The sequence below is a fragment of the Sinocyclocheilus rhinocerous genome, unplaced genomic scaffold, assembly GCF_001515625.1.
Source record: "Sinocyclocheilus rhinocerous isolate Xijiao unplaced genomic scaffold, SAMN03320098_v1.1 scaffold1596, whole genome shotgun sequence".
Taxonomy (NCBI): Eukaryota; Metazoa; Chordata; class Actinopteri; order Cypriniformes; family Cyprinidae; genus Sinocyclocheilus; species Sinocyclocheilus rhinocerous.
Window position 1 is genome coordinate 323,821 of NW_015658739.1, and position 11,752 is coordinate 335,572.

Sequence of the window (11,752 nt, forward strand, 5' to 3'; positions counted from 1 at the left end):
TATTTATAAGTATATATATATATATATATATATATAAAACTAATATAACACTGCTACTGTATTTTCATATTAAATGTCTTCACTATAGTTTCCTAAAAGAAAATATTTTGTTTTTCTTCATTGCAGAAATCCACATTTCAACCTCATAATGTCTCTTGCCCTGTTTGCACTTAGTTATTAACATCAATTTTGTATGATGTGTTTGAAATGGGACAATGCAAAATACCATGGTCCAGAATGCTTTTAAACCACATTTTAAGGTGATCAAAACTATTTTTGAGCACACTGTGCTAGTGATTTAAACACTAATCGATTCTGATGCGTCCTGGACCGCCTGCTTTCCTGTCAATCAACAATAGTGAAGAACCGCCTACTTACCTGTCAGTCAACAATAGTGAAGCACCACCTACTTACCTGTCAATCAACAATAGTGAAGCGCCGCCTACTTACCTGTCAGTCAACAATAGTGAAGCGCCGCCTACTTACCTGTCAGTCAACAATAGTGAAGCGCCGCCTACTTACCTGTCAGTCAACAATAGTGAAGCGCCGCCTACTTACCTGTCAGTCAACAATAGTGAAGCGCCGCCTACTTACCTGTCAGTCAACAATAGTGAAGCGCCGCCTACTTACCTGTCAGTCAACAATAGTGAAGCGCCGCCTACTTACCTGTCAGTCAACAATAGTGAAGCGCCGCCTACTTACCTGTCAGTCAACAATAGTGAAGCGCCGCCTACTTACCTGTCAGTCAACAATAGTGAAGCGCCGCCTACTTACCTGTCAGTCAACAATAGTGAAGCGCCGCCTACTTACCTGTCAGTCAACAATAGTGAAGCGCCGCCTACTTACCTGTCAGTCAACAATAGTGAAGCGCCGCCTACTTACCTGTCAGTCAACAATAGTGAAGCGCCGCCTACTTACCTGTCAGTCAACAATAGTGAAGCATCGCCTACTTACCTGTCAATCAACAATAGTGAAGCACTGCCTACTTACCTGTCAGTCAACAATAGTCAGTCAACAATAGTGAAGTGCCGCCTACTTTCTTGTCAATCAACAATAGTGAAGCGCCGCCTACTTACCTGTCAGTCAACAATAGTGAAGCACCGCCTACTTACCAGTCAGTCAACAATAGTGAAGCACCACCTACTTACCTGTCAATCAACAATAGTGAAGCACCGCCTACTTACCTGTCAATCAACAATTGCACTAAAACAAGGGATTTAAACCTCTGTCTCTGTGTAGGAGACGAGCCCTCCTAAGAAACCCGAATGTCAGAACTTCCTGAAGGCTCACTCTCTGTGTGGCACTGGAGGTCGACCGCTGCTCTGCCGCTCAGAGAGCGTGCCGCCACCAGCTGCAGGAGACTCGGATTCTGAGGTGTGTAATATACTTATACATACTAAAATAGACATTAGTCCTCTGTCTTTCGTAAGAGTAGCGTCTCTCTCATTGTGAGGTGTTTATGTGTGTATAGATGCATGTGAGAGGACACACGGTGGACTTTGTGAGTCATAACGCTCGTGCCGCGGGGAAGACGAACCTGAGGCGATCTCAGTCCTTACAGAACCTCCGAGACAAACCACCACCCAGCGCCGTGAAGGGCAAAGTGCCACAATAGTGAGTCATTGATTTAAACTAACAATGGGATCTGTGGGATTTTGCAGTGATTTTAAAAGAAGTCTCTATTGCTCACAAAGGCTGCATTTATTCGATCAAAACTACAGTAAAAACAGTGAAATATTATTACAATTTAAAAAACTGTTTTCTATTGTAATACAGGTGCATCTCAATAAATTAGAATGTCGTGGAAAAGTTCATTTATTTCAGTAATTCAACTCAAATTGTGAAACTCGTGTATTAAATAAATTCAATGCACACAGACTGAAGTAGTTTAAGTCTTTGGTTCTTTTAATTGTGATGATTTTGGCTCACATTTAACAAAAACCCACCAACTCACTATCTCAACAAATTAGAATACTCCATAAGACCAATAAAAAAAAACATTTTTAATGAATTGTTGGCCTTCTGGAAAGTATGCTCATTTACTGTACATGTACTCAATAACTTGGTAGGGTCTCCTTCTGCTTTAATTACTGCCTCAATTCGGCGTAGCATGGAGGTGATCAGTTTGTGGCACTACTGAGGTGGTATGGAAGCCCAGGTTTCTTTGACAGTGGCCTTCAGCTCATCTGCATTTTTTGGTCTCTTGTTTCTCATTTTCCTCTTGACAATACCCCATAGATTCTCTATGGGGTTCAGGTCTGGTGAGTTTGCTGGCCAGTCAAGCACACCAACACCACTGCTGAATATTTTTGTGGAAACCAGGATACAAAGGATTCTATGATGAACAGAAAGTTCAAAAGAACAGCATTTATTTGAAACAGAAATCTTTTGTAACATTACAAATGTCTTTAATGTCACTTTTGATCAATTTAATGCGTCCTTGCTGAATAAAAGTATTTTTTTTCTTTCTTACGGACCCCAAACTTTTGAATGTTAGTATATAATCTTGAAGTTTTTTGTTTTTTTTATTCTCATTACTGTCATTACTGTAGTAATAATGCATTTTGAATATTTGTTTATTAAAATCAGTATAAAGGCAGTACATTTTCTTAATGCAAAATAGAATTTGCACTGTTTTACACTTCTTCCCATTTCTGTTGCTTCCCATGTATTCTGCATACTGCATCAGTGCATCATTTTGGACTAAACACTGACCATCTCTCATTTGGTTCATCAGTCTGGAGCAGAGGAAGTTGCAGTGGAAAAAGGAGGAGGAGGAGAGGAGGAGAAACACTCCTGATCCGTCCATTCCTGCTGGACACACTCAGATGTCTGAAAGAGAGAGACAAGAGACCCTGAGGTCCCTCAAAGAAAGTACGTCTTCATTAGCAGTGTCTGTTTTCACCTTTAGTTTGTGAGAGGGTTGATTGATTTCTGTGTGTGTCTATAGCTCACAGGTCTCTGGTCAGTGAGCTGCTGTCTCTCCCCATCAAAGCCGACACACTGAGCGTCCGCTCTCGACGCGCTCAACTCGACCAGCGTCTCTCGGAGGTCGAGGAGGCCGTCAAAATCTTCTCACGGGACAAAGTCTATGTGAAAGTCGACTCTTAAACACCACATTCATATCAGGCTGTTTCTTCTGTATTTATGTATTTATTAGTTAGCAGCAGATGCTTTTTCATTTCCTGAGTTCACTGCATTTGAACGCTTGACACTATAAAGAGATTTGTGACTAAATATGACGCATATTAGTGGCAGAGATCATTGATTTATTTTTTGCTAATTGTATTCTGTAGTCGTGCTTTGGTTAGATAATTATGAGATTAAACAGCCATAATCATGAGATTAAAAAGTCATAATTATGAGATGAAGTCAAATTGATGAGAAAAAGGTCTAAATTATGACACACTGAGTCATAATTATGAGATAAAATTCAAAATAATGACATAAGTTGACATTTTTATTATAATTTTGACTTTTTGTCACAATTTCAGCTTCTCATAATTATGTCTTTATCTCATAATTGACTTTTATCTCACAATTATGACTTAGCGTGTCACACTTTTGACTTTATCTCAGTATTATGACTTTTTATTTTATAATTATGAAATTTCATGTCATAATTATGATTTACCAAAGTATGTTTTTTCTTATGTAGCAGAAATGGGTTCCTATAGTATTTGGTGGAGCCAAGAGGAAGTAAATAGATGATGAGTAAGAGTGGGCCCAAAACAGAACCCTGAGGGACACCAGTAGTAACTGCAGATGGTCTTGATTTAAAATGTTTAATTTGAACATACTGAGTGCGACCGATAAGATAAGACCTAAACCAGGAAAGTGGGGTGCCAGTAATCCCTATTGAAACTAACCTGTCCAGGAGTATCTTGTGCGAGATCGTGTCAAAGGCCGCACTCAGGTCAAGAAGGACAAGTATTGTTAACAAACCAGAATCAGCTGCCAATAACAAATCATTAGTAATTTTGACAATTAACGGCAGAGTGTCAGATGGATACAGAAAATTCTTCACTACAGAAAAAAGAAATCTAGAGTTCCCTTCGCTAGCTCCAATTATATTAGAATAGTAGTCCGATTTTGCTTTGGACAATGCTTCTTTATAATGATGGATATGGTCAGCATATCCATCATTTAATCATTTCATAATTTAATACCTTGATTAGATATTTTGCTTGAAAAGTGGCATCTTTCTTTATGAAAAAATCCATATGTTTACGTAATCATTGATTTATTTTTTGCTAATTATATTCTGTAGTCATGCTTTGGTTATTAAACAGCCATAATCATGAGATTAAAAAGTCATAATTATGAGATGAAAAGTCAAATTGATGAGAAAAAGGTCTAAATTATGACACACTGAGTCATAATTATGAGATAAAATTCTAAATAATGACATAAGTTGACATTTTTATTATAATTTTGACTTTTTGTCACAATTTCAGCTTCTCATAATTATGTCTTTATCTCATAATTGACTTTTATCTCACAATTATGACTTAGCGTGTCACACTTTTGACTTTATCTCAGTATTATGACTTTTTATTTTATAATTATGAAATTTCATGTCATAATTATGATTTACCAAAGTATGTTTTTTCTTATGTAGCAGAAATGGGTTCCTATAGTATTTGGTGGATTTGTTTAAAAGTTCAGAATTGTCTGTAAATTAGGGAATTTGTACTTCTAGATTTTCTAGAAAGTATTTCTGCTGCCATGTACAGTAACAATTGTCTGCTATGCCAAGGTGCTGACCTTCAAATGAATCATAATGCTGTCATTTAGCATGGTATTAGCAAATCTTTATGTTCAATAGTTTTGATGTGTCATTGAAATGAATTGTAGTATTGCAGTACTAAAAAGTGGTGCTCGTTTTAAATGTCAGATAACATTACACAAGCTGTGCTGCTTTGATCAGCTCTTCACACACTCGCAAATATCTGCACCAACCACAAAAACTCAGTTTATAGCAACTATTTTTGTACATCAGAAAAATAAATTCACAGTGTTTGTTTTATCATGTTAATTAAGTTCCATAAAGTGGCCCAAAAATATGTTTGCAACACACCTAAAAGCATTGCATTATTGTGGCATATAAAAGTAAAAACAATTTAGCTTATTGTCATTTGATCAGCTGGTGTGGCAGTGTATGAAATTATTGAAATTAGTGTATGAATTTCAGTGTATGAAATTAGTTCAGATCTGTTGTTTGATCATTTAATACCGTGATTAGATATTTTGCTTGAAAAGTGGCATCTTTCTTTATGAAAAAATCCATATGTTTACGTAACATTAAGAAATTAATCTGAGTTTCCAAAAGTTCATTTTATGGTGAGTGTATTTATCAATGACGGGGCGTGTTCGTATTTATGAAATGAAAGTCCCTGATTGGCTAACGTAAGCATACTGGGCGTGGTCTCTAAGCCCCGCCTCCGCCGTATTGCGTGGCTACAGTGCTAATGCTAAGGCTTTGTCTTGTAGTGTATTCAGCTGTTGTCTCTTGGATGGTAGAAAGTGAGAACACCACACATTTATCCTCACGTATTTTAAATCACTCTCAACTATGAGTAAAAGGAAAGCGCCACAGGAAACTCTGAACGAAGGAATCACAGATTTTCTCATAGGTGAGCTTTGCTAATGACCGCTCAGGTTAGCATGCGGCTAGGCTAACCGGACATTTAAATAACCAAATGAATCGAAATACATCGGTTTTGTAGACATAACGTCTGTTTGAAACAAGAAACTTCACTTTAGTGGGATATTAGACCTATCTTTACACCCAATTGTAAATAAAACCGCAATAATCACCATTTTTTGCAGTTTAATACATGCTATCAGGGCACAGTTGCACCTACAAAATAAAAGTACTCAGTGTTTATATTTTCAATTATAAATAAAATAATGCATATTTGAAAATTATTATATACTAGATATTTTTATATATGTTTACGTTTAGTACATATTGTTTGGTAGCCCAGCTATGATCCGATTCTCTTAATTAGTTTGTTTATTCGATAAATGTCGAAAAGCATTTTATAGTAATATTTTGCAGCTAATGCACTGAGGCATATCTAAACTCTTAGTCTTAATGGTGTTTCAGAGTTGGCCAATTATGAGAGAAATGTCAACAGAGCCATCCATAAATACAATGCTTACAGGCAAGACAGTCTTATCTAAAGTGTCTAATAAGGTAAGAAATTATACTATAATTAGACATATGGCATATGTAACTTGTCTGGTGTTTTCTGTTCAGAAAAGCAGCATCTGTGATTGCCAAATACCCTCAGAAGATCAAAAGTGGGGCCGAAGCAAAGAAACTGGTACAGGTTTGTTGTTTTTACTAGTATTAATGTCCTGAAATGCGAGTAATACTTGTTTGTTGACATATTTAAGTACACGGTTTTCCTCTCAGGATGGAGTTGGTGCAAAGATAGCAGAGAAAATCAGTGAGTTTTTAACGACAGGAAAACTGCGCAAGCTGGAGAAGGTAGAAATGCATGCTTTATAGGTGATTTGAAATCATATGTTGTATATTCGAAACAGATCTGTATAGATTCTGCCATGTTTGTGGTCCGTTCATCCTGTAGATTCGCAGTGACGACACAAGCTCCTCCATCAACTTCTTAACCAGAGTGACTGGAATCGGGTACCACGCTCTTTATTGAACAATCAGAGTAAAATTAGAGATGACTAAAACTCCATTCACCCTCATTCTCTGTCTTTTAGTCCTGCTGCGGCCAGGAAGTTTTATGATGAAGGCGTCAGGAACTTAGAAGGTTTGTATATGGTTATTTTGCATATATATTTATTTACCTTCACATTCATGTGTTTTAATTCTCATCTGACGTTTTAGATCTGAAGAAGATCGAACACAAACTCAACCACCATCAGCAGATCGGGTTAAAGTAAGTCTTGATTTAAACAGATTAATTAGTGAATTGTTTAACAGCAACAGTAATGTTCGTTCGGCTTTGTGTTAGTGCTGATCCAGAACAGGGGTTTTCAATCTTTTAGATGCAATGGCCTCCTAAATATAAACATCCTTGTGCAAGGGACCCCCATCCTAAAATTTAAATGGCAGCTTTATTATGCATAAAGACTGTGAAAAAATGTATATTATAAATTTGTGTAAAATGTTATTTAAAACGCATTTAGTTTCTATTATGTTAAATTTGTTCTATTTACTATAGTACTGTATTTTTTTTTATTTAAATAATTTATTATGTATTTATATAATTTTTATTTTAAAGGGGTCATATGATGCGATTTCAAGTTTTCTTTTCTCTTTGGAGTGTTACAAGCTCTTGGTGCATAAAGAAGATCTGTAAAGTTGCAAAGACTAAAGTCTCAAATCCATTTGTATCAAATTAATTACTTTAGTCATTTTTAAAACTAATTTTAAATATATTTTAATCTAAATATTTATTTATTTAGTTGGGTAAACCTTTTTTTTTTTTTTTAAAGTGTTTATATATTTTTACATTTTTCTCTAATATTTTCCTTGGACTCCAGCTTGAAAACCCCTGATCTAGAGGACAAATGTTTGATTTGTGAGTTATATGTGTTTATAATGAATGCATTCTGTTCTTTATTGATCTGTTTTTAATTTCTATTTTTATGCTCCTGTCTTCATCTATTAAAGGTACTTTGAAGAATTTGAGAAGAGAATCCCTCGTGCACAAATGCAGAAAATGGAGGTTGCAGTTCCTCTTAGTGATCTTCATTAATTAATTCTACAGATTTATAAAGTCTCACTGTGTTTAACTGATGTTTGCAGACTCTGATACTGAAGGAACTGGATGTGGTGGATCCCGAGTACATCGGCACCATCTGCGGCAGCTACAGACGAGGTTATCGATCGTTCTGATCCAGATATTTGACATCACTTATCACTTGTATCATCTAAATGTGCCATGATTGCATTTGTTAATGTTCAGGAGCAGAGTCGAGTGGTGATATTGATATACTGCTGACCCATCCGGACTTCACCTCTCAGTCTGAGAAACAGGTGAACGGTCAGTTTTAAAGACTGAATGATTTAATGCATGCAGGTTTTTGTCCTCTCATAACTCCTGCTGTGATTTCTGTCCTGCAGCCCAAACTCCTTCATGCTGTCGTGGATCATCTGGAGTCCATCGGCTTCATTACTGACACGCTTTCTAAAGGAGACACTAAGTTTATGGTGGGTCAATGTGACTGTCAAATAATAATAAATGAATAATGTCATATTTTTCCTCAGGGTGTGTGTCGGCTGAAGAAAGAAGAGGAAGATGAAGAAGAGTATTTTCCCCGCCGTATTGACATCAGGTTCATACTGATTATTTGTGCATTTGATGTGATTGTTGCACCCAGTTCACTATCTTTTCTAGTGTTTAGTATAATTTATATACTATTAATATTCTAGATAAATAATTCGTAAATAATTTGTTTTTATTTTTATATTTTTCATTTTATTTTTAGTTAAGGTTTCAGTCATTGTTGTGTTTTTTTGTAAAAAAATTATTATTATTAATTTTAGATTTTTTAAAAATGTCTATGTAGGTGTTTATTTTATTTCTTAAAGTTAAACTAAACAAAAATGAGAAATGTTGCCTTGGCAACTAGCTGAAATAAATAAAAAAATCTTCTTCTTAACTAACGATCTTCTTAACAGACGCTATTTGGGACATTTTGATGTGACTGTCAGTTGTTTTATTCATATCTTGCATCCAGTTTAATTTGAAGACTTCGTAGAATGTTAAAAATTGACATTATGTACTATGAACATTATTTTATTGTTTTTTTGAAGATTCAGCATTATTATGGGTTCTTAAAAGCAGATGTCATTAAAAACACTGAATTATTTTGAATGAAACGCAGTACTAAATAAACCAACAATTTAAAATAGATTACATTTTTAAATGCACCAAAATGTAAATTATACAATTTACTAATCTGAAACCTAACTTAACTAAGCTAAAATCTAGAATCCACAATGATTCCTGCCATCTGTAGATGAAAGTGTCAGAGTTTTAGCATAGTATGTCCTTGTGGCAAATGTCATATTTGAGGTTTTTCCAGTATATTCCTCATGTCTTTCTCTCTGGATCTGCAGGCTTATTCCGAAGGATCAGTATTACTGCGGTGTGCTGTACTTCACGAATACACCATCCGTCACTGGTGAGACTCATGTTTATACATCACAGGATAGAAGAAAGTGCTGGAAATTTGTGCAGACTTTGCCCTAGTACAAATACCAGCACTTGCAGTCTTTGCACTTGACCACTTGACAACTTATGACATATTTCCTGTATTTGGTCCAAGTGTTCAAGTGAGCATGAAGACCACAAGTGTGTGTAGAACTTTTCATTGCCTGATGGGACACACTTAGTGTTTTAAAAATGCAAGTGTTTACTGAGCTTTATTTTTATTTTCAGTACTTTGCATTTTAAAATCAACTCCTAAATGTTGTACAAAATAAATATCACCACTACTCATTTGCACCAATAAAACATGCAACTCTGTTTTACTACCAAATTATATGTAATATCTAATTATTATTAAGCTGGCTTGAGAAAGCCAACTTACTGATCTACTATTTAAACTTCTTATTATTATTCTCCTGAGCCAAATTTCGACACCTATCTCCTCCTAGAGCTTTCAAGCTAGAACCACCAAACTTGACCCAGACCCGGTGTGCTATATGTTTTCTAACTGATCCGTAAACCAGACTATCAAAACCACCTAAAATCCCATAGACTTTCATTGAGGGGGGTGAAAAAAAACTGAAAAAAACAGCTAAAACCAGCCTAAGCTGATTGGCTGTTTTGGCTGGTTTCCCAAGCTGGTTTTAAAGTGGTTTTGGACACATTTTTAGTAGGTCAGGCTGGTCTTAGCTGGCTTATAGCTGTTTTTTTACTGAATCAACTGGTTTTAGCTGGATTAGCATAGAAACATGCTAGTAACTTGATAATCATGTTAGAAAAATGTTAACAAAGTGCTAGTAACTTGATAATCATGCTAACAACATGCTAATCATGCTAGAAATGTGCTATCAACATGCTCAACATGTTAACAACGTTAATAACATGCTAATCATGCTAGAAACGTGCTAGTAACTTGCTAATCATGATAACAAAATGTTAACACCATGCTAGTAACGTGCTAATCATGCTAGAAAAATGTTAGCAACTTGTTAAACATGCTAGAAATATGCTAGCATCATTCTAGTAAAATGCTAATCATGCTAGAATCATGCTAGTAACAGGTTAGAATCATGCTAGTAACATGCTAATCATGCTAGAATCATGCTAGCAACATGCTAGTAACTTTGCTAATCATGATAGCAGCATGCTAGTAACTTGCTAATCATGCTAACAACATGCTAGTAACATGCAAATCATGCTAGAAACATGTTAGCAAACTTGTTAAACATGATAGAAGTATGCTAGCAACATGCTAGTAACTTGCTAATAATGCTAACAACATGCTAATAACACGTTAATCATGTTAGAATCATGCTAACCATGCTAGTAACAGGCTAATCATGTTATAAACATGTTAATCATGTTAGAAACATGCTAGCAACACGTTAGTAACATGCTAAAAATGCTTGAATCATGCTGTTAACTTGCGAACCATGCTAGTAACGTGTTAATCATGCTAGAATTATGCTAGTAACATGCTAATAATGTTAGAATCATGATAGTAACTTGTTAACCATCCTAGTAACATCCTACTAACTTGCTAGTCATGTTAACAACATGCTAGTAACATGCTAATCTTGCTAGAAACATGCTAGCAACAGGCTAGACATAAGCATATTGTAGTGCATTAAGAAAAAAATACATTCAAAGACATTTCAGCGGTTAAGCAGGCAAAACATTTCCAAACTCAAAAATGTATAGCGGTGTAAGTTCATTTTAATCTGTCAGTTTATCTATCCATCTATCTATCTTACATTTCCTTCAAAACATTAAAACTTTAAACTGTAGAACTACTTAAAGCTATTACAATGCTTTCAACTTTCTGGCCTGGCTTTTTCAAGCCAACTTTAAAGTTTGACATCAAACTTTACTCATCCAGTTAATATTTAACATACATTGGAAAGGTTTCCGTGACCTCTCGCGAGATCTCGGCAAAAAGTCTCACGATTTATTTCCAGAACATGATGCATGATGGGATACACTAAGCCTTGAAAACCGCTCCGTAGTAGGGGTGGGAATCGCAGGGTACCTCACGATACGATACGAATCATGATACATGGCTCACGCTATGATAATATCATGAATACAGCGATTCTGCGATAATCAATATATTGCTAGACAATCCTACAACGATACATCCCGATATCTGTCTAATTATGAAAACAAAATGCCTGTGAAAAGGTTAAGTTTTTTCTCTTTATTCAAGTCCAAACTGATTGAAAACAGCACAAAAAGTTCTGTAAAACAAATTTAACATGTTAAGTAAATTAATAATTTTATTCTTGGATTTACACATTTCTTTGTGTGTAAACCAACACATTTAACTGCTTATCAACTTTATATAGGCTATATATATATATATATTTATATATATATAAATCTGGTACATTTCAAAATTTAGCTGGAGTGTTTTCTCAACCTTTTCTCTCCTCTCATCATAAAAACGGAGCCCCGCACATGACATAGCCGTTCACACCCCGTCTTTTGCACGCTCAAGTTCGTTATTTCAAATGTAGACGCGCGGCAAGCACACACACTGCACTTCTGTGCACCGC

General features: G+C 35.6%; 2 protein-coding genes across 4 annotated transcripts in view; both read left to right on the plus strand.

Annotated features, from left to right (window-relative positions):
• Positions 1-3,324, plus strand: part of LOC107722851 (enkurin domain-containing protein 1-like) — a 5,517-nt gene extending 2,193 nt beyond the window's left edge. Inside the window, exons 4-8 of the mRNA XM_016531346.1 lie at positions 175-191; positions 1,240-1,374; positions 1,472-1,614; positions 2,738-2,874; positions 2,951-3,324. Coding sequence (XP_016386832.1) covers positions 175-191; positions 1,240-1,374; positions 1,472-1,614; positions 2,738-2,874; positions 2,951-3,111 — 593 coding nt within the window. The 3' untranslated portion in view covers positions 3,112-3,324. The remainder of the gene's footprint in view (positions 1-174; positions 192-1,239; positions 1,375-1,471; positions 1,615-2,737; positions 2,875-2,950) is intronic.
• Positions 3,325-5,392: 2,068 nt separating this feature from the next.
• Positions 5,393-11,752, plus strand: part of LOC107722860 (DNA polymerase beta-like) — a 10,697-nt gene continuing 4,337 nt past the window's right edge. The window contains exons 1-13 of one of the 3 annotated variants that reach the window (XM_016531354.1): positions 5,393-5,636; positions 6,113-6,170; positions 6,266-6,338; positions 6,425-6,499; positions 6,600-6,658; positions 6,739-6,788; positions 6,866-6,917; positions 7,655-7,709; positions 7,790-7,862; positions 7,950-8,020; positions 8,108-8,194; positions 8,252-8,319; positions 9,107-9,171. In XM_016531354.1, the coding sequence (XP_016386840.1) occupies positions 5,576-5,636; positions 6,113-6,170; positions 6,266-6,338; positions 6,425-6,499; positions 6,600-6,658; positions 6,739-6,788; positions 6,866-6,917; positions 7,655-7,709; positions 7,790-7,862; positions 7,950-8,020; positions 8,108-8,194; positions 8,252-8,319; positions 9,107-9,171 (847 nt within the window). In that variant the 5' untranslated portion in view covers positions 5,393-5,575. The remainder of the gene's footprint in view (positions 5,637-6,112; positions 6,171-6,265; positions 6,339-6,424; positions 6,500-6,599; positions 6,659-6,738; positions 6,789-6,865; positions 6,918-7,654; positions 7,710-7,789; positions 7,863-7,949; positions 8,021-8,107; positions 8,195-8,251; positions 8,320-9,106; positions 9,172-11,752) is intronic. The other 2 variants (XM_016531355.1, XM_016531356.1) reach the window with 2 other exon arrangements.